This window comes from Hyperolius riggenbachi, chromosome 7 (assembly GCF_040937935.1).
Source record: "Hyperolius riggenbachi isolate aHypRig1 chromosome 7, aHypRig1.pri, whole genome shotgun sequence".
NCBI lineage: Eukaryota > Metazoa > Chordata > Amphibia > Anura > Hyperoliidae > Hyperolius > Hyperolius riggenbachi.
In genome coordinates this window covers 121,344,624-121,365,710 of record NC_090652.1, presented here as the reverse complement: position 1 = coordinate 121,365,710, position 21,087 = coordinate 121,344,624, and the positions used below count along the sequence as shown (strand labels likewise).

The window sequence follows — 21,087 nt, the reverse complement described above, 5'->3', positions numbered from 1 at the left end:
GCACACACCACTTTGCAGTTATTTATTTGTAAAAAATGTTTGGAATCCTGTATGATTTTCATTCCACTTCTCATGTGTACACCGCTTTGTATTGGTCTTTCATGTGAAATTCCAATAAAATTGATGCATGTTTGTGGCAGTAATGTGACAAAATGTGGAAAACTTCAAGGGGGCCGAATACTTTTGCAAACCACTGTATAAGAAATGCTAAGGGTAGTGCCGAAAACAACTTGATTAGCCAAATTCCACTTAAAATACACTGCATTTCCTATATGTGACCTTTTCCTTTTGATTCACTGTGGATGCACATCCTTACTGGATAATACCTTTGTGCTCCCCACTTCAGTATTCAGTTTTTCAAAATGCATTATTCCATTGGTAATGGCAAACCTTCTAGACCCAGATGCAGCAAATTAGGCACAACTCACGCCACCATGTTTCACAGATGGGATAAGTTTCTTATGCTGGAATGCACTGTTTTTTTCCATCTCCAAATGTAACACTCTTCGTTTAAGCCACACAAAAATATTCTTTGGCATTATCCATCTACAAAATATTCTTCCAGTATCTTACTGGCTTGTCCACATGATCTTTAGCAAGCTGTAGATGGTCTCCACCAATATTTTAGAGGGGATGGGTGTGGTGCCTTTCTCCTTGCCACCCTGCCATACACACTGTTGCTATTCAGTGTTCTCTTGATGGTGTATTCTTTTGAAATCTCCAGTATTACACACAGTGCATTAGAAGTTATATTTGGGTAGGTTAACAGGGTTCTTGAATTTCTTATTGGTAGAATCAAACCCTTAAGGGCTCGTTCACACTAGAAATCGCAAAAAGCTAGCGATTACCGCTAGCGGTTTGCGGGAGTGATTTTTCCATGATAAATGCAGAAAAATCACTGGACAAATAAGCGTTTTTGGAGCAATAGCGATTAGCGGTTCTATACATGCTAATCGCTCCAGAATCGCCGGCAAATCACTGCAGGTAACGCGTTTGTGATTTAGCGATAATCACAAAACGCCTGCGATCGTGGTAGTGGGAGCACTGACATAGGCTAGAATAGGACTACCGGTTTTTAAAAACGCTAGCGGTTAGCGGGAATCGTGCGATTCCCGCTTACGTGTGAACGGGGCATTGAGGATGGTCTGGAATTTACTTATTTTCTCCACATGCACAATGTTAAAGGATATTTTCTTTTCCATAAATACATTACCAAATATAATAATAGTGTTTCATATGGTTAGGTTTTGTTGATCTATGTTAAGACTTGTATGAAAATTAAATGTTTTAGGTCATATTCATATAAAAATATAGAACATTTTGAAGGGTTTGCCAACTTATAAGCACAGTACAGTGTTTCCTGGCTACAATTGGGAAGTTGCATCCTGGGTACTTTCATTGTTGTTTGTAGCTGCTCTTTAAAGCAAACCTGTGTCATACTTACAACAGTGTCTACTATGGCAAAGGATGTATTTTATACAGCATTACTGGCTTCTTTACAGTGCTTTTAAGAATCACATTTAAGGGTGCCCCTACATGACTTAATATTGCGGGCCGATTTGGTCACAATGGGCAGCCGACAGATGTCTCTGTAATCCGATCCGATCAGAGAGAGAGTTGTCTCTTGTTCGAATCTGCCCATCACCAGATGTATGGGTATCTTTAGTCATTAAAGGTTTTATCTAAACAACCATTGTCCAAGGTAACTGTTACTACAAACAAAATATTGCTGTTACTCATTTGTAGGGTTAGGGTCCATTTTAAGAAAAGTCATGTGACATTTATACTTGTGTTAAGCGTTATTTGGCTGCTTCTGCACACATCCTGAGCTGTAATATTTACATTCATGATGTGTCTTTTCTTCAGGCCCTGTTATTGGCGAGCATCTCGATCTGTTAATGCCAGTTTTGAAGACCTGCCTCCAACCATCCAAAGAACCTCAGATGCGTCTGAAAGTCTTCACCATGCTTTCGAAACTTCTTCTAAAACCCAACGAGACTGTCAACTCTAAAGGGTTAGTATAGTTTTACCACTACTTCCTTCACAACATAAAACAATAAGCTCTCATTCATGGAATTTTGGGCGCTCATCATACAGTATTGCAGACAGGAATGCTTGAAAGACGTATTGTTCTGCCTAGTCCTACACAGAATTGTTACTTAATTAACTTACTAAAGACAGACAAAGCACAAGTTAAAGTCTGTGGGAATGGGAGCGAGAGCGCCATCAAAGCAAAAATGCATTATGTTGTAAGAGTTACAGTATAACAGGACAGCCTCACGCTTACATACAAGGAAATGGATCATGTGCCTCATAGGGCAACCCTGGAATACAATGTGAATTTTTAGAGCTGTTTCTTAATGTCATTACAGCATGTACCCCTTTATTAATGACTGTATTGCAGATGTGCATATCATGATCAAAAACACGACCATCTTCCAGCTTGATTATGAAACCTCACTAACGGACTAGAACAGACTCTATCTTTACTAAAGACATTGAACTACTGTTATCAAAGACGTTTGCATGACCTTGTTTTATGTTGTGAGCTTCTTGTTTGTCCTACCTGTACTGCATAATAGTATCTGTAGTACTGCATAATAGGTTTTATAATAAATAAGCTTTATAACTACAATAAATAAGAATATGCACCCCTTGTAAGAAACATCAAATCCAGCACCCCTGTGGAAGTTACTAATGACATCACTTCTGAAAGTGCTGTGCTGTGTCCGCGGGGTACCATGCCCCTCCCTCTTTACACTTCGGTCACCCCTGATTGGAGGTGTGACTGACGCAGTGACATAGAGCCAGCAGAGACAGGGCACAGCAGTGGCAGGCAGCATACAAGGAGGCAGCGGTGGCGGCACAGGACCGGGGGCAGGCACGAGTCATGCCTGTACCCCTCGAGATACGCTACTATCTGCCACCCAAAGCCGTGTTTTGCTTAGTTTTTTTTACAAAACACACAACAATATTTGAAAATCCTAGCTAGCTTCTAATTGAAATAGGATAATCATTTTTTGTACAGGGCTTTGGAGTCGGTACAAAAATCATCCGACTCCTCAGTTTATGAAACTACCGATTCCGACTCTGACTCCAGGTACCCAAAATGGCTCAGACTCCTCGACTTCTTAGGCCTCGTTCAGACTATACACGCTGCCGTGCGCATTTTGGCAGCGCGTATAGTGTGCGACGCGCAAGAACGGTAGAAGGGCATAGACAACCCTTCTACCGTTCCCATCATATGCGCTGCGTGGCAGCGCGATTGCGCTATCGCGTACTGCACGCATTTTTGGTAATCGCAGCGCAGATCCCATTCATTGTAATGAATGGGATCTGCAGCGTAGCGCAGATGGCGTGCGATCGGACGCGTTGCTTTCCGATCGCACATCCATCTGCGCTAAATGATGTGAACGAGGCCTTACTCTAATACTTACCAGGGCTGTGGATTTGGTACAAAAATCATCCGACTCCTCCGTTTATGAAACCACCGACTCCGGGTACCCAAAATTGCTCCGACTGCTCGACTCCGACTCCACAGCCCTGTTTTTGTAACACTCATTTCAGAATGTATTGTACAGCAATAATAGTTTTCAGCTAAAGCCACATCTCCTTGGCTCCCCAGAGATCTCAAATATTAGTCAGAAAGGTATTTTATTGTTATATATTTGTGTTACAGAGCTGTAAAAGGATGATGCACATCTCGTATACAGTATGTAGGCAGCTTATTCTTTTTGTTTTTATTTTGTTTTTCCAAAACGGTATTTTGGATTACTTCCAGCTGTTTATTTTGTGGTTTTAATATGTGTGGGTGACATATGTTTGTTTTTATACTTTGTAAAGATTGTTTTATTTTCTTTTAACTTGCACTGGCATTCTCACTGGCATAAACAAGAAACTCAGCCAGGTAATAATGACCTGCTTTCATTAGTACTGTGCTAACAGCTGGAGAGTAAACTGGTTGTTAGCTTGGGGCAGTATAATAATATGATTTAGTTGAGATCCCATGATATGCATTAGATATAATAATAAAGAGGTATAATAATGTAAGTTCACTTTAAAAAAATAAATAAAAAAAATTCGTGCCACATTAGAAAGCCGACAGTGACTGTGAAAGGACACCCGAAGTGAAAATAAACTAATGAAATAAACAATTGTATCTATCCTCCTTCTCCTAAAAATGACTTTTTAAGATATTCCACAGTTTTATTTTATATCTAAATCTACTTTTTAATTTTTTACTGTTTTATTGTTTTTGTTCAATGACATATTCATTGAAGTATTGACCCTTTTTATTTCTTTCCTGCTCTCAGAAGGCATTCTCTGCTAGGAAAGTGTTTTATAATTGTAATTTCTTATCAGTGAGGGTCACACTGTAGTCTGACCCAGTCCTGAATCAGACAGGAATTGCCACTTGCATACCTGAAGTTTAACTCTTTCAGGCAAAGAAAGAAAAAAGGAACACAGCATAGTATTTGTGTGCTAGGCACTGTACATACACCTGTCTATCTCATCATGTCACATGTCACCTCGGGTATCCTTGAAAGTCCCTAAATCCTGTTCTCCTTCAGATCCTTGACCAGCGATTGGCCTAGTGGATCGACTCAGAGTGCTGCCTGAGTCTATTTTTCTAAAACCGCCAACTCCGCCTGCTCCTTTTAACTCCTCATGCACTGCTCTGTCGGCCCGATTCATCCCGCATATCGACAGATCTCATTGCAAGCCTCTAGGCTAGCATTGCGACTGTATAGTCTTGGTCTGTTGCCCAAGAGATCAAGTCTGAATCCCTCTCTGGTAACATTCCTTGTTCGTGTGTATGAGGCTTTACTGTCCCTACACTGTGGCTGTGGAACCAGGCTGCTGCACTGCATCTTGATTTTGTGTGTCAGACACCTACCCCTATGTTGACACTGAGCCACTTCAGGTGTTTGGGCAGTACAAATATGTTAACACTGAGATAATGACACAGTGTATCGAGCTGTAGTTGTTGATTAGAATAGGACAGAAGATTCAGCATACATGTGTAAGTTGATTTTGGCACTCCTGTCAGATCAATTAACAGTTTATTTATTGTATTTATAAAGCGCCAACATATTACGCAACAGTTGGAATATTGACTGAAAGGGTTGCTTGTCCGTAAAGTCAGCTGCACTGTGCCTGCGCCAGCCCTAGCCGCACCCCTCACAGTATCACAAAGCCGCTAGTGCATGGAGGATAAAGCCATACATGAGAAGCTTCATGCTACTGCGCAGGCGTGGCCAGGACTCAGGCATGCGCAGTGCAGCCACGCTTGTACATGGAGAGGAGAGTGACCACAAGCAACATATTCAGCAATATTTTTGAATATGTTTGTAGGGATCCAGCACTGGAACAGGGTGATGTTTGAAGACTGGATAGGCCTCTGGACTATCCAGAGGATTCCCTCTATTGAAATAAGTATCTGGTTTTTATTTAATTTCGTTATTGCTTTGTAGGACCACTGTCTTGAAAAAAATAACATTTACGGTATGTGTGCACATACATATAATATGTATATATGTCTCAAGTAAAATGCTCTATAAATTACTTTTTTCCCTATATTGCTGTCAGGTATTGTTCTGACAGCTCTGGCAGGTTTTGGACTAGTCCATCTCTTAATGGGGGAATCTCCGTTTCCTTTTTTTTTTTTCTAAAGTATTCTTTGGAAAATACCCATACAAAGATGACAACAGCCATCCTAATCGCTTGCATGCTGTTCTGTCAGTTGTACTTTGCCACTGCTATGCAAGGAATGTTTTTGAAAGTAAAGGGATTCCTGAAAGTAAAGGGATTCCTGAGAATCCCCTATAAGGAGACGGACTGTTCCAGAGCGGTTTAGAAATTCATATACAACCTACTGTAAACCACAGCTACATAAGAAAAAAATAAGCGTATAATGCATACTACCCAGGGACAATTGTACCTCCTGTATTTGTATGCATACACATATAGTTTGAATAGTACACTTTCTCATGATAATTATCCTGTAAAATGATTTGGTAATGTTGCAGTGTGCCTGTAATTGAAAGGAGAAAAGGTGACTGTAGAACAGGCATGCATCTAATGCAAAAACAAAAATGCAGCTATGCCCTTAGTGTTTGCTGGTTACATTTCAAAGTATAATCTTAGTATTGCAGTTTTTCCCCCTCTAATTTTTTGGAACATTTGTATCATTGTTTGTGTTGAAGTGCCTCCTGCTGGCAGAGTCAGAACAATCACACAGAGTAGTAAGATGTTCCCAGCTGTAGTTACTTATTATCACAGAATGATTTGCTGCATTAATTAACCAATAACCCCTCCTGGCTGTCTTGTGGCTGCTCTTCTTTGCAAGGATGTCTTTCATATGGATAAAAGGTTGTTACCAGTGGCGTAGCTAAGGAGCTGTGGGCCCCGATGCAAGTTTTACATTGGGGCCCCCCCAAGCACTCTATACATAACAATTGATACGGCGCAACAAAACCTGCCAATGACAACTACAGTGTCAGGGGTGCAAGAAGGGGATGGGGAACAGTGTGTTAGTGATTACTACTATTCAAAGCATCTACAGAAGTGATTATTATGAGCACAGGACCAATAGAGAGATAATAATGTAGTTGAGGGAGAGCCCTTCGGGGCCCCTCTGGCCCAAGGGCCCCGATGCGGTCGCTACCTCTGCACCCCCTATTGCTACGCCCCTGGTTGTTACATTCACTGTTGGATATAAACCAATTTAGAAAGTGTCCCTCAACCTGCTCTGCCAGTGATTAGATTTTAGGTACTCTGGTAAAGAAAGATGCACCATCAAGACAAGTAGTGATTATGTTTGGAGCTGCAGACTTTATGCTTTTATTTATAGGCAGTTATTAACATCTTTAAATTACAGCTAAATTGAGAAGTATATGGAGGCAGTCATATTTATTTCCTGTTAAACTATACCTGATCCCTGGCATCCTTCTGGCCTCTTGAATCGCACACCTAAAACAACCACATGGCTCTTTTCAACAAAGAGCTCTTGTTTTCAAATTGTGAATTTGCATTAAAATTTCAGTGATGACAGTCCTTGACGCACGCCATTCATGGCAAGGAAGAGGCATACTCCCTGACGTGCAGGCACGGATTTACATCACTGGAGCCGAGCCTATAGGCACAGATGTCCTGGTGCCCTAAACGTTCTCCTTCATGAATCTACAAACCCCCGCCGAACCGCACTGCAAGTATGCTGGCTGTCCCAGCTGTCACTTCTCCCTTATGTCCCTTGCCTGCCATAGCTAGCTACAGGTATCTCTTCTCATTAGGTAGCCAGAGGTACCCTCAGTATTAAGTAGTTGAGGTGCCTGACTAACCGGGGATCTCATCACTTACACTCCTGTCGGACCTCTACATAGGGAGGGAGGGAAGCACATGGGGTGGGGAACCTCCTCACAATCATCAGGTGCCTACAGTGCCTTATGGTAAATCCAGCCCTGCTGACGTGGATGCACTGCTCTATTTTTTGAAGTCAGATGAGTGCAAAGCGATTTGTGGGGTCACCCAGCTCTGTACGCTGCAATACCCCGCTCCCTATTGCATTCACTTGCACTACACTTTGGAGTTCACTGTATTGTTTTCTTTAGAATAGGGATGGTTCATTGACCCCCATTTTTACCCGCCCTCTCATCTGTTTCCCTCTCTTCCTCTCTTTTTCCCAGGGCTGTGGAGTCTGAGTCGGGGAAATTTTGGGCAGTCTGAGTTGGAGTCGGAGTCGTTGATTTCATAAACTGAGGAGTCTGAGTCGGATGATTTTTGTAAAAAATCCACAGCCCTGTTAAGTATTAGACTAAGGAGTCGGAGTCGAGAAGTCTGAGCAATTTTGGGCACCCGGAGTCGGAGTCGTGGTTTCATAAACCGAGGAGTCGGAGTTGGAGTCGGAAGATTTTTGTACCGACTCCACAGTCCTGCTTTTTCCTATACTCTACTGTCTTTTGTCTTCTCCCTTTCATTTCCTTCTTCTATATGTTCATTTTTTCCTCAATTTGCATATAGGTAGGTCTGTGTTATCCCTGTTGGCTTCCGTTCTGGAACTTCCCTATGGGGGCTCTGGGTGTATGATGCTGATGGGCCCTGTGGCCCCTCTTGCTTTCCCTTTTTTTGACACTGTTTGCTGTTATTTGTACTGTTGATATTTTGTGAAAGACACTCGTTTAATAATAATAGCGCCTTTCTCCTGTCGGACTCAAAGCGCTTGTGAGGCAGCCACTAGAGCGCACTCAGTAGGCAGTAACAGTGTTAGGGAGACTTGCCCAAGAAACTCCTTACTGAAATAGGTGCTGGCTTACTGAACAGGCAGAGCCGAGATTTGAACCCTGGTCTCCTGTGTCAGAGGCAGAGCCCTTAACCATTACACTATCCAGCCACTGCCTACCTAGATGCGTATACTATGTTTCTCATTCACAGATCTGTTGTATATTCATTTGCAAGCAGTACTGGATGGCTGCATACATGATGTATTGTTTCTTGCTTTTACAACAGTGTGTGATAATTGTTTCCTTCTGATTGTTAAAATTTATTTGATATATAAAGAATGTTTATAAAAAACGTATGACTTTTCTAAACCGTTATCTGTTTCTCCTCCAGACAGTTCCACAATCACTCAGAAACGTTAATAAAGGACATTCTGCTTCCCAACGTGAAGTGGCATCCTGGCAGAACAGCAGCAGCCATCCGGACCATAGCTGTGTCCTGCCTCTGGGTTCTCTTTCAGAGTGAAATACTGTCACAGCAAGAGGTACAGTGATGTGTATTCTGCATAGATGGATGGTTCAAGATTACAGCACCAAAGCGCCCCCAGCAGCCATTATCATCATTTATAGGGCATCTTTGAATCAGGATGATACCATTTCTTGTCTAAATTAATGTGGACATACATCAGGCGACTTGGCGGGCAATTGACCATCCAATTCAATTATTGTAATGGAATTGGATGAAAAACGGTGCAGCCAAGTGCATACCTGACCGACAATGCGACCAATTTCAAAATTGGTCGTATTCTCAATCACGCATGCTGCAAGATATTGCTTGATGGGGTGTGTGGCGTTAACTGTGTGCAATTTTCCAACGAACGTGACAAAACCCCCGAGCTGTCCCCCCAATGTAAGTGTCCACCCGGTGCCTCGTGTAAAGGATACATTACCTGTCCGTGTCCTGTGCTTGTCCCCGGCTGGCTTCCAGGTGCATTTCCCTCTCCATAGATGCGCTCCCCACGTGGTTTCCTAGTTAGGGTGTGCGTGGCGTCACACACACACCCTTATTAGGAAACTACGTGGGGCGCACGTATATACAAAGGAGATATTCTGGAGGGAGTGGGGGACAAGCAAAGGCCACGGACAGGTAATGTATCCTTTACACGAGGCACTGGGGGGACATTTACATTAGGGGGGCACGGCGGCAGATTCCAGATCGATTTCAGCATGAAATTGATCGGGAATGGGCCTGTGGTGTATGGGCAGCTGACAGACCTTTCTCTTATCAGATTCAATAAGAGAGAGATTTGTCTCTTGGTTGAATCTGCCAATACATCTCTAGCTGTATGGCTACCTTTAGAGTACAGGAGTAGGCTTTAGGCTAATAAAACCTCTTCAGACTTGATACATGAACAAAGTCTGATGGAGGCTTATTAGCCGAAAGCTTACTCCTTTACTTCTAAGTTAACTAATAAATGGTATCATCCTGATTCAAAGATTCTTGCTTTTATTGACGGCTAACACAGTACAACACTCTACTACTTCTACTTATAGGACATCTATCGTGTAAAATTTAAAATACAAACATATAAATGTATATACCATATATTCCAAGCTATAAGCCACCAATTGGAATGTGGCAGTGGGTGCAGAGTGCGTGTTGAGGGTGCGTCACCATTTATAACTACCTGTCCTTGCTGCTTTCATCCTTTAGTGTCCCATGCAGCTTCTGAACTGGCCAATAGAGCTCCAGAAAAAAGTAATTGACTCGTGTATAAGCCCCCTCCCAAGTATAGCCCCCTCCCCAGTATAGCCCCCTCCCCAGTATAGCCCCCTCTACATTTGCCAGATGTGCTCCCAGTACAAGTCCACCCCCAAGGATGATACAGTTGTGTCTCAAGATGCCGCTAGATGATGTCATAGATATGAGACTCAGCAATTGCCACACAAACAGAATCCCTGACCATTTTACAGCTGACAAGTTGCTTGCACACTCTGCTCCATAAGCAAAGGGACAATAGGTAGTCTTGAGCAGTGCACTCTGCACACCATGTTGCAGGGGATGGGGCACATGGACACAGCTGAGAGCCAGCTTGCAAGAGCTGGATTACTAGTGCACGATCCTTACGCCCCTCTATCAATAACAAAACCTGCTTCACCATCCATTCTATGTCACTGACTTGCATATAAGCAGAGGGGGTAACTTTTCAGCACCATTTTTGTGCTTAAAATTAGGCTTATAAGTGAGTATATAAGGTATTTATTTACAAAAGCACTTACTGAACTGAAGTTTCAGTCCAACTGCCAAAATAGTGTGGCAACAAAAAGGAAAATGTAATTTACAGTGTAGCTAAAGAAAAAGGAATAATTGGCTGTTCCATGCATGTGAAAAATGTATCAAAATCTCATATAAAGTAAACTGATCTTAATCTAAAATCAACAATCTTTTTACATTTTTAAATGGTCACTATTTACACTCCAAGTATAACCGCTAGAGGTTGCAATCCTCTATATATGAGGAAGGATTTCAATGTAAAGTATAAGGAATCCTCCATGAAAATGGGCAAAGTCCCAGCTATTCAAAAGTGGAAAAGTTCTGTGCAGTTAAAGAAAATCAACAGTTCTAATTGCAGAAATCATGGACCAGTTTATCATGTGCACATGATCCCAGTCCCAGATCAGCTCAGCTGTACCAACTCCCACAGATTATATGCACACTGAACACAGGACCCAATCACAGTCCTGTTATATAAAAGTGTCGGCAGACTGAAGGTCCTCGGTTGTGTGGAAATAGGGGCAATACAACTGAGCAGTGGGTTACACTGGCTGCATAGTATCACTTTCTCTGTATATGACAGTTCAATTATCCATTAATGGCCGGAGGACATCCAATCAGATCAAATCAACATGATGAATTGGTGACCAAGGGTGTCCAGGTCTTCTAACCAGGCCTGTGGAGTCAGTACAAAAATCAACCAACTCCTCAGTTTATGAAATCACCAACTCCAACTCCAGGTACCTAAAATTGCTCTGATTCCTAGATTCCAACTCCTTAGTCTAATTCTTATAAAGGCTATGGATTTGGTACAAAAATCATCTGATGCCTCAGTTTATTGAAATAACCGACTCCGACTGCAGGTACCCAAAATTGCTCCGACGACTCCACTCCACAGCCCTGTTTCCAACATGTTTTACATTTCAGGGATGGCCTCTTCAGGGATTGGCATTCACTTTTGTACCATGTTTGCATAAATCCGCAGTAGCATGCAGATGCTGGCATAAATGCAGGTGGAGGGGCCGCCCATTCCTTCCCTCCATTGTGACATGCACGCAGCGCATCATCACCCACATGGTGCCCAGTCTGCTCCAACACCACCCCTTTCTCAGAGCACCAGGAAAGATACGTGCACCAGCATGAAGCGCACGGCCACATCCATCCCAGAAGTGCAGGATGAACGTGCGGTCCACACTGCATCCAAGGGGAAGAAGGAAGTACCAGCAGTCCCACCTGCATCATTATAAAAATCCAAAAATATAATGAATATATTTTGTAGTATTTGAATAAAGTTGATACATTTTTTTGTATGCACCCAAGAGCCAATTATTCCTTTATCTTTGGTTATATTTTATTTTTTTGAAAAGAGCCCTCACATTTTTGATTTATACTTCGTTATATTTACTAATTAGAGTGGGGGGTTATACCCCGATGTGTCCCTAATTTTCTATGTTACACAAATCATGTAATTTATAGTGCATTGTACCTTGGGAGAATTGTATTTTCATATTTACTGTTTGTACTGTATTTAAAATTTTGCAATTTTTCACAACGTCCTTTAATTTAAAGGGAACCTTAACTGTGAAAAATAGTTTCACTTATCTGTGGCTTCTTCCAACCCCCTGCAGTCATCGTGTGCCTGCGTTGGTCCTCCACAATCATCCATTCCCCAGCCACCAGCTGGTTTCCTTTTCACAGACTCTGAGTTTGCGGGCCACTGCACCTGCTCAGCCCTGGCAATGCGTATCCTTGCTCGTGTTGCCGTCCGCTACAGCGGCCTGTGCAGGATGCTATTGCGGACAGCAACGTGAGGAAGGATACTCGTTGACAGGGCTGCGCAGGCACCGTGGCCTGCCAACTCCGAGTTGGCAAAAACGAAACTAGCTGGTGGCGGGGGAACAGAGGATCATGGAGGACCGGTGCGGGCACAGGGCGGCTGTAGGGGGCTGGTAGAAGCCCCAGGTAAGTGAAACTATTTTACTTTTTCAGCCTAATATCTTGTGGTATATAGGTAACGGTTTATATGTGTGATGAAAAGCTCTATGGCGTGCATTCTGTCTCTAACAGGTTGTCCAGGTCCAGGATGTGGTGATGCCTATAGTGATCAGCACTCTGGAAGAGGACTCAAAGCTGAGCCGCCTGCTGTCATGTCGGATCATACGGGCTCTCCTACAGGCCTGCCAGCACCATCTGGATCCAGACAGACTCAACAAGATTTACCCTGGTAAGGGTTCCGATTCTTATACTACGTATGCTGGAATAACTGCTTATATGGTAATAGATAACAGAATCATAATTGATTTATTTATATGTACTCATAATGGTACACAAATTCATACTGGTGCTCAGTAAGCAATATTTTTTGTCACAGATGCATAATTAGTTGAATGCATGTGCAGCTATAACATAAGACAAATCGCAGAACATTTATATTGTGCTTTCCTCCTGGCGGACTAAAACTGCCACTAGAACATGCTCTGTAGCAGTGTTAGGGGTCTTGCCCAAGGTCTCTTTACTGAATAGGTGCTGGCTTACTGATCAGGAAGAGATCTTCAAATGGCCCCTTAATCAATACAGTATCCAGCCACTATTATAGGTGGTAATGAGGATTTGCCTGCTATTTGTTTTCTTATTTGTTGTCTGGGAGATATTTGCTTTTTCAGCGCAAGCAATCTCCTGCAAACCCCGCCCCAGGGCTTGACGCCTTTCGTTGTTAGGCGGTCCTGGGGCTGCCACCATCCCGATGCCCATCGGTGTTAGGTGGTCGGGAAGGAGTTAAAGTATACCTGAGACGAAAAAATGTAAAGGCATTGCCTGGGGCTTCCATCCAGCTTCAGGCCGTGATCAGGGTGTGCGTGGCTGGCCATACTCAATACTGTGTGACTGAGGCCGCTTGCACACTACAAGCGATTCCAATATTTTTTTATACGATCTAATGCATGCACTACTTTTTTTTTTTTTTTTTTTTTTTTTTTTTTTTTTTAATTTGAATCAAAATTCAGATTAAATAAAAAAATCGGAATCGCATATACTGAGCATGACTGGAGAAGACGGGCCGGCCGGCGGAGGATTGGAGCATTCCGGAAGGATAGCGTGGGAGCCCACAGCCTAAAGGGGCCTGGAGGAAGCCCCAGGTAAGTATAGATGCCTTTACATTTTTTCGTCTTAGGTTTCCTGTAATGTGATTACATCACATTCTATGAGCCAGTGAGCTCAGGCTGCAACAGACTGACAAGCCATGAGGTCACTTCGACATATTGGTAAGACTAAATGTTCCTATGTTGTTGAGGTGGGTCACTAGTGTATGTGACACATGAGGGTTTGATGGTTTGGTGTGAGGTCTGCTGAGTGCTGACACCCTTTTGACTATGAAGCCAGCTGGTGCTTCCAGGGTTCTGTGAAGTCTGGATCCTCTTTCCCTCTGTTAGGCAGTTTCCCCAGTTTAGGTATGGAAGCTCATTAGTTATACTTTATTTTTGTATGCCTTGTTTTGCAGCCAGAAAAGATGCCCAACACTGACAAGGGAAAAAGCAATGATACACAGGCAACTAAGACAGACAAATAACATTTATATCGCGCTTTTCTCCTGGCGGCCACTAGGGCATGCTCTATAGTCAGTAGCAGTGTTAGGGAGACTTGCCCAATGTCCCCTACTGAATAGGTGCTGGCTTACTGAACAGGCAGAGCCGAGATTCGAACCCTGGTCTCCTGTGTCAGAGGCAGAGCCCTTAACCATTACACCATCCAGCCTAACTAATGTACCCCCTTCCTCTACCCCCCGTGTCCCTGTCCCCTTCTGTCCTCCGATGTCCCCTGTCCTCTATCCCCTGTGTCCTCCAATGTTCCTTGTCCTCTATCCCCCGTGTCCCCTGATGTCTTAAATACAAGCTGCCTCACAGCTCCATGAATCAGAAATAGCCACAGTTCCAATCAGGCGGGGGGCACTGTCCCAGACCGCCAGTCACAGCCGCTCATTTCGTAATAAGAGCCGAAAGTCCAGAGGGCGGGACCACGGCTCCATCATTGGGTCCATTCACTGCACTACCTAAGTAGCAGGGGGTCCCAATTTTGACAACTACCAAACTTTCCACTCATGCTCATCCTCTGCCGTGTATTAGATTGCCCAAATCCCAAGCAATCATCAACCAAGTCTGTATATTTGTGTGACTTTGTATTGTACAGCCATTTATGTGATCTGTGACTTTTTCCATAGATGCCTTCAGTTTGACTGTGTTCTGTGTACAGCATAATCCCCAGTATCTGCCACTGGCAGGGATCACCTGATGCCGGATACATGTGCTCGCCGGTTGCTTGAGCAACCGGCTAAAAAAAAAAAAGCATAAACCTTCCCCTGCAAATATTATACACAGAGGTAGCGCCACTCAGGCTTATGCAGCTTTGATGTACAAATAACAGTCTCTGTAATAAAGTCCAGGCAGAGTGTATCCTAAAATAAAATGATCTCCTATGACAACTTCATCAAAGGTCTTCAATAGCATATCAATCGCCTTCCTTTAGGACAGTAAAGAACCTCCACCACACCCTTTGTGCTGGACTCACCATCTACTAAGACCCACTGGCGGGTCTAATGTGGCCTTGGGACCGTTACTGGGTTATCCTCCACCTCTCTGGCAATTCCTGGATCACTCCCCACTGAAGTCTGTATCTTCCGTGTAATTAATACATGTCTCCCAGAACATCAATAAAAAGGCGTAAAAATAGCGTAAAACTGTTTAACATTTATTGACTTATAAAAACGTATTGCACTCACGTTTTCCAACCATAAATATGAGCATAGAGTATTTTCTTGGGACAGGCTCTCCCCCGTTATGTTGGCTGCAGGAAGGCTTGTTCCTGTACTCCCTCCATGCTTATCGCCGCTGGTGCGCGCTCCTATTCGGCTACACTCCACGTGGGATGCCCACCGCTCCATGTTTGCTTTCTGCTTGCATGGTTAGGCTCCGTCCGACATGTTTCGTCAGCATATGATTCATCGGGGACAGGGGCCAACCACGCTGCAGGATCTTAAATGATGTATGGCCCCCCGAAACTCCTCCCACTTCACCCTCCTCATCTAACGGCTTCCAGTGGGAGCCACGAATCATGGAATTCCGCCGTCTCATTTTCTCCCCTTCCATTTTATTCAGCCGCAACAGCCTGCCTGATGCTATCGGGGGACACTCAGTTCACAGCGCATTGACTGTACGATATCTTTGCCCGATCTCTACACTTTTATTGCACAATGCATGCCCAGTTTTTTGCATGCAATATCCACCTGCTAATATTACATAACTTTATACCTTTCCCTCTATCATTAATAATATACCACTATACAATAGTTACATTTTTCAAATTACAGTATGAGATAAAAATAAGAACTCTCTAAGGCGCATGCGCGGCGGATCCAAGATGGCCGCTTAGAGACAGAGCTCCGGCCCTTCCCCGCACAGAATCCGCCGCTTTCAGCTACACCTCCGCAGACACCGATCGGCGACCACGGGGATCAGTGCCAGAACCTCCGCCCGAGCAGATGGCTACCAAATCCGGCTCCAAAGCTGCCCCACAAGCCGGATCTATGGATCGGTTCGTCCGCCCGCCCCTGAGCCAAGATGGCGCCGGCCACGCTGAGACTGCCAGCTCTGCCTCCATATCACAGGCCTCACAGCAGCAGCATCAGACCAGCTCACTCCTCCAGTCCTCAGATGAGACCCCGCTGACAGCATCCATGCTAGAGGTAACCCTGGACAAACACTATCGATCCCTGCATGACTCCTTACAGCAGGTAATACTCTCTGCAATTAGAGACCTTAAAGGGGACATTACCACATTAGGGGAACGCACTAAGACATTAGAAGACAAAATGGAGGGCTTGAATATTAAACAACAGGAGATTGAGGACGAACAACGTATTATACAGAGTGACCTGAAAGCTATAAGGGCTGCACAAGAGGACAGCGAAAATAGAGACAGGAGACAGAACATCAGAATCAAAGGCATGTCAATGTCAGTCACATCAGACCTGTTGATACCCCATCTACTTGAATTGTATAAATCAGTTGTGCCTGACCAACCAGATGAATTCTGGCGCATGGATCGAGCCCATAGATCCCTGGGAGAAAGACAATCTACTGCACGCCGCCCCAAAGATGTTATTATCAGGCTGCATTACTATGAAGCAAAAGAAACATTAATGCGAGCTTTACGCAACACATCCAAAATTCCATTTAAGGGAGATGAACTTTCGATCTTCAACGACTTATCCCTTGTCACCTTGAATAAGAGAAGGGCCCTTAGACCTGTTACACAGCTGCTTGCCGACGCAAAGATTCCTTACAAATGGGGATTCCCGTTTCGCCTGCTAGTGAACAGACAAGGACTTCAATACTCACTTACAGACATAGATGATGCTCCTATGTTTCTAAAGCAAATGGGCCTCCGCTTACCACCGAACACGATTGCCCAAAGCACCTCTTCCCCCTTGGCCAGATCTCCACCACGGAAAATGCGCCACATATCTGATTGGGCTAGAACCCCTATCCGCAGCCTCACCTATCCTGATAGATCAGATGATATGGAGGCCTTACCTAGCTGATCTACCCTATACCTCTCTTTGTTAAAAATCCTAGACCTAGGAAAAAGAAAAAAGAAAGGAAACATTTTACTATTCCATCTATTCTATCTAGCAATACCGCTATAACCCACAAAGTTCTGTATTGATCCCTCATAAGTAAACTTAACCGAGTGCTGGATCCTGGGCTCTGGGAGGCTTCCCTTGGACCCCCACATGTACCTCCAGAGGGCTGTTTATGAGTCTATCTGGCCCCCACGAGGACCAGATACCCTCAGACAGTTCTCCTTTATGCAACCATTTTTGGTTGCCCTAATATGTTGCCACAATCTGAACAGTGGCCATTATACGACTAAACCTGTTTCAATGATGTTTTGTTATTTGTTTATGTTCTATACATGTTCCTTCATTCTTCCTTGTTTATACGTATTCTTTCCTTCCCTCTTCTTTTACAACATTTATAAATTTTCTCAGGTGGTTGCCAATTTTGTATGGGATGAAATTCACTTATTAGATAATGGTTAATCTATATTCACTGAATGCTAAAGGCCTTAATGTTCCACAGAAAAGAATGTCTCTTCTGAGAGATATACGGAGATTGGACGCAGATCTGGTTCTCCTACAGGAGACTCATCTAACTGCCCAAGACTCTATACGTCTCCATAACAGATATTACCCAGATGCATACATGGCATCAGGACCCAGAAAAACGTGCAGGAGTGGCAGTATTATGTAAAAAAGGTTTACCCCTTCAAGTAGACAAAACAATCTGTGATGATAAAGGGCACTACTTGATATTATTGGGATCCCTCGCGGGCAAGCCAATTACTTTGGCAAATGTATATGTCCCCAATACACAACAAATTTCTTTTCTGTCGTCTTTTCTCACTAAACTGCATAAACATGCTAAAGGTACTATAATCCTAGGAGGGGACTTCAACTTGGCCTTCTCCTCTACGAGAGACAGAAGTAAAGCACCCTCTATATCCTCCTTTAGTTCCCACGATCGCAATTCCCGTAAATTCCGAAAATTGCTCCGAAAATTTGGACTAATAGACTTATGGAGAGTTGCCAATCCAACAGCAACAGACTACACCTTCTACTCACCACCCCATGCCTCCCACTCACGTATTGACTACTTCTTTGCTAAAGCACCGCTCCTTCCCATTCTAACTGATTCCACTATACTCCCCACAGCCTGGTCTGATCATCAAGCGGTTACGTTAGAACTAAACTGGCTTTCCAACCCACAGAAACCAATGTACTGGAGACTAAATGAATCCCTCCTAAGGGACAAGGCTCTGACACTGGATTGCTCAGAGGAGTTGCGCTCATTTTTTGAAACAAATATGGGCTCCATCACATCATTCGGCCTAATCTGGGAAACACACAAAGCTTACATAAGGGGATTCTTCATAGCACAAGGCTCTAGGAAGAAACACAACACCTCCAAAAAACTAATAGAACTAAATACCTCTCTCACAAGAGCAATCTCTACCTATAAACAACAACCGACGCAAGAACATTTCTCAGTCATTCAACAACTTAAATTAGAAATACGCACTATCCAATTATCTCAATTGGAAAAGAGCCTAAAATGGAGTAGACAGTTGTTCTTTGAGAGAGGTAACAAACCACACACTATACTCGCCCGAAAGCTTAACCCACAAACTACTCAACAGCCAATTTATTCGATCAGATACCCAAGGGACTGTCCACTATGATCCAACAAAAATAGCTAACATCTTCACCTCGTTTTATGAACATCTATATAACTTGCCAGATCTTTCCCACAACCCACAATATTCAGATAAAGTATCATCCTTCTTAGAACAACTTAGCCTCCCCAAGCTAACAGAAGAAGACCGATCCGCCCTAAACGCCCCTATAACCTCAATTGAAATACTAGAGGTCCTCAAAAAACTACCATCATCCAAATCTCCTGGACCAGATGGCTTACCATACTCGTACTACAAACACTTCCAATCAATTTTAACTCCATTATTAGTAACCCTGGCCAACAAAATCATGAAAGGTGAATACTCCCCTAACTCTATCCTTAACTCACTGATTACGGTCATCCCTAAAGATGGCAAAGACCCCCAACTACCCCAGAGCTACCGTCCTATATCTTTGTTAAATTCTGACCTTAAAATTATTACAAAAGTAATAGCTAATCGCCTCAATCCTATACTGGTTAGACTCATAAACAACGACCAAGTGGGCTTTATAGTAGGCCGCCAAGCGGGAGATAATACCCGCAGAGCCATTGACCTAATATCTCTAATGGGTAGATCCAAAAGGCCTTCCCTGCTCCTAAGTTTGGATGCAGAGAAGGCCTTTGATCGACTTCACTGGCCATTTCTATTTAAAGTCCTAGACCACCAAGGATTCACAGGACCTTTCATCAACTTAATTAGTTTCTTATATTCCACTCCGTCAGCTTCACTCAAACTTCCATTTGCCCCTACCGCTCCGTTCCAAATACACAATGGTACAAGACAAGGATGCCCCCTCTCCCCTCTCCTCTTTGCACTCAGCATAGAACCACTAGCCGCAGCCATTAGGCAAAATATCAACATAAAAGGAGTCACACAGGGCAAATACGAATTCAAAATATCCCTATTCGCGGACGACATCCTACTAACTATAATGGACCCACTCACATCCCTCCCAGTCCTACATGACATTATAAAACTATACGAATCATTATCGGGATTTAAATTAAACCAAGACAAAACCGAAGCCCTACCAATAAAAATCCCTACTGACCTTCTTATCTCCCTACAATCAAGCTACCCCTATAAATGGCAACATCAATCCATTAAATACTTAGGAATCCACCTCACCCCCCACTACAATACCCTATACAAATTTAACTTCCCATCCCTCATCCAGAGAATCCTTCAAGACCTTCACAAATGGACAGCTTACAAGATTTCCTGGTTAGGCCGAATCTATGCTTTGAAGATGAATGTTTTACCCCGTTTACTATATCTATTCGAAACCCTCCCAATTTCAGTTCCATCCTCTCAACTTAAGACCTTACAATCTGAATTCTCTAAATTTATCTGGAACCATAAAAGACCAAGAGTCCATAAAAATGTACTACTCTCACCCAGAGAACAAGGAGGTCTCGGGCTTCCACATATACGCTACTATTACTACGCTACACATTTAAGACAGCTGCCTGAGTGGTCTAGTTTAAGAGTCCATACAAAATGGGGCCTCCTAGAAGCAACTAGTATTCTGCCAGTCTCATTAGCATCCTTAATATGGTCCCAACCACCACCAAAGCTTCCCCAACAACATATACTCCCAACAATTAAATTCACCATACAGATATGGCGTACTACAGTCGATATGGCCAAGTTGAGGTCCTCTCCCTCCCCTCTCCTACCGATATTGGGCAACCCTAGCTTCAAACCAGGCCTCTCTGAGTCCTTCATGACCACTTGGTATAAATTGGGCTACTTCAATTTGAACAACTGGGTTCACCCTCTTACAGGCAAAATTCTCACCAGATCACAATTGGAAGAAAAAACTTCTTTCACCCCACAAATAATTATGGGCTATAACCAAATCACCCATTTTATACACTCAATTATGCGTAAACCCAACACCACTCTCTCCATCTCTCCATTTGAGCGACTGTGTTTACATGCGGGATCTCAGAGAGGCCTAATCTCACAAATCTATATACTTCTCCTCACTAAATCGGGCTCCTGGATTCCAAGTCACCCATACATGTCTAAATGGTCAACCTCCCTCTCCAAAACCATATCCATGGATGACTGGTATGAAATTTGGGAAAATGCTAAACATTCGTCATTATGTGTACAAATCAGAGAGAACATCTACAAAATTATCTTTCGCTGGTACCTTACACCAGAAGTTTTATCAAAAATTTATCCAGACACAACAGATTTATGTTGGAGAGGCTGTAATGACAAGGGCACATTGGAACATATTTTTTGGCTATGTCCCCTCCTCTCCCCCCTATGGAACAAGGTCCAAGAACTCATTAC

General features: G+C 43.3%; 1 protein-coding gene across 3 annotated transcripts in view; it reads left to right on the top strand.

Moving 5' to 3' along the window:
• The window catches only part of DNAAF5 (dynein axonemal assembly factor 5), a 455,154-nt gene that overhangs the window by 90,113 nt on the left and 343,954 nt on the right, over positions 1 to 21,087 (top strand). For 2 of the 3 annotated variants that reach the window (XM_068244601.1, XM_068244603.1), the window contains exons 9-11: positions 1,867 to 2,014; positions 8,611 to 8,761; positions 12,559 to 12,715. In XM_068244601.1, coding sequence (XP_068100702.1) covers positions 1,867 to 2,014; positions 8,611 to 8,761; positions 12,559 to 12,715 — 456 coding nt within the window. Of the gene's footprint in view, positions 1 to 1,866; positions 2,015 to 8,610; positions 8,762 to 12,558; positions 12,716 to 15,009; positions 15,176 to 21,087 lie in introns of those variants that run through there. The other variant, XM_068244604.1, reaches the window with a different exon arrangement.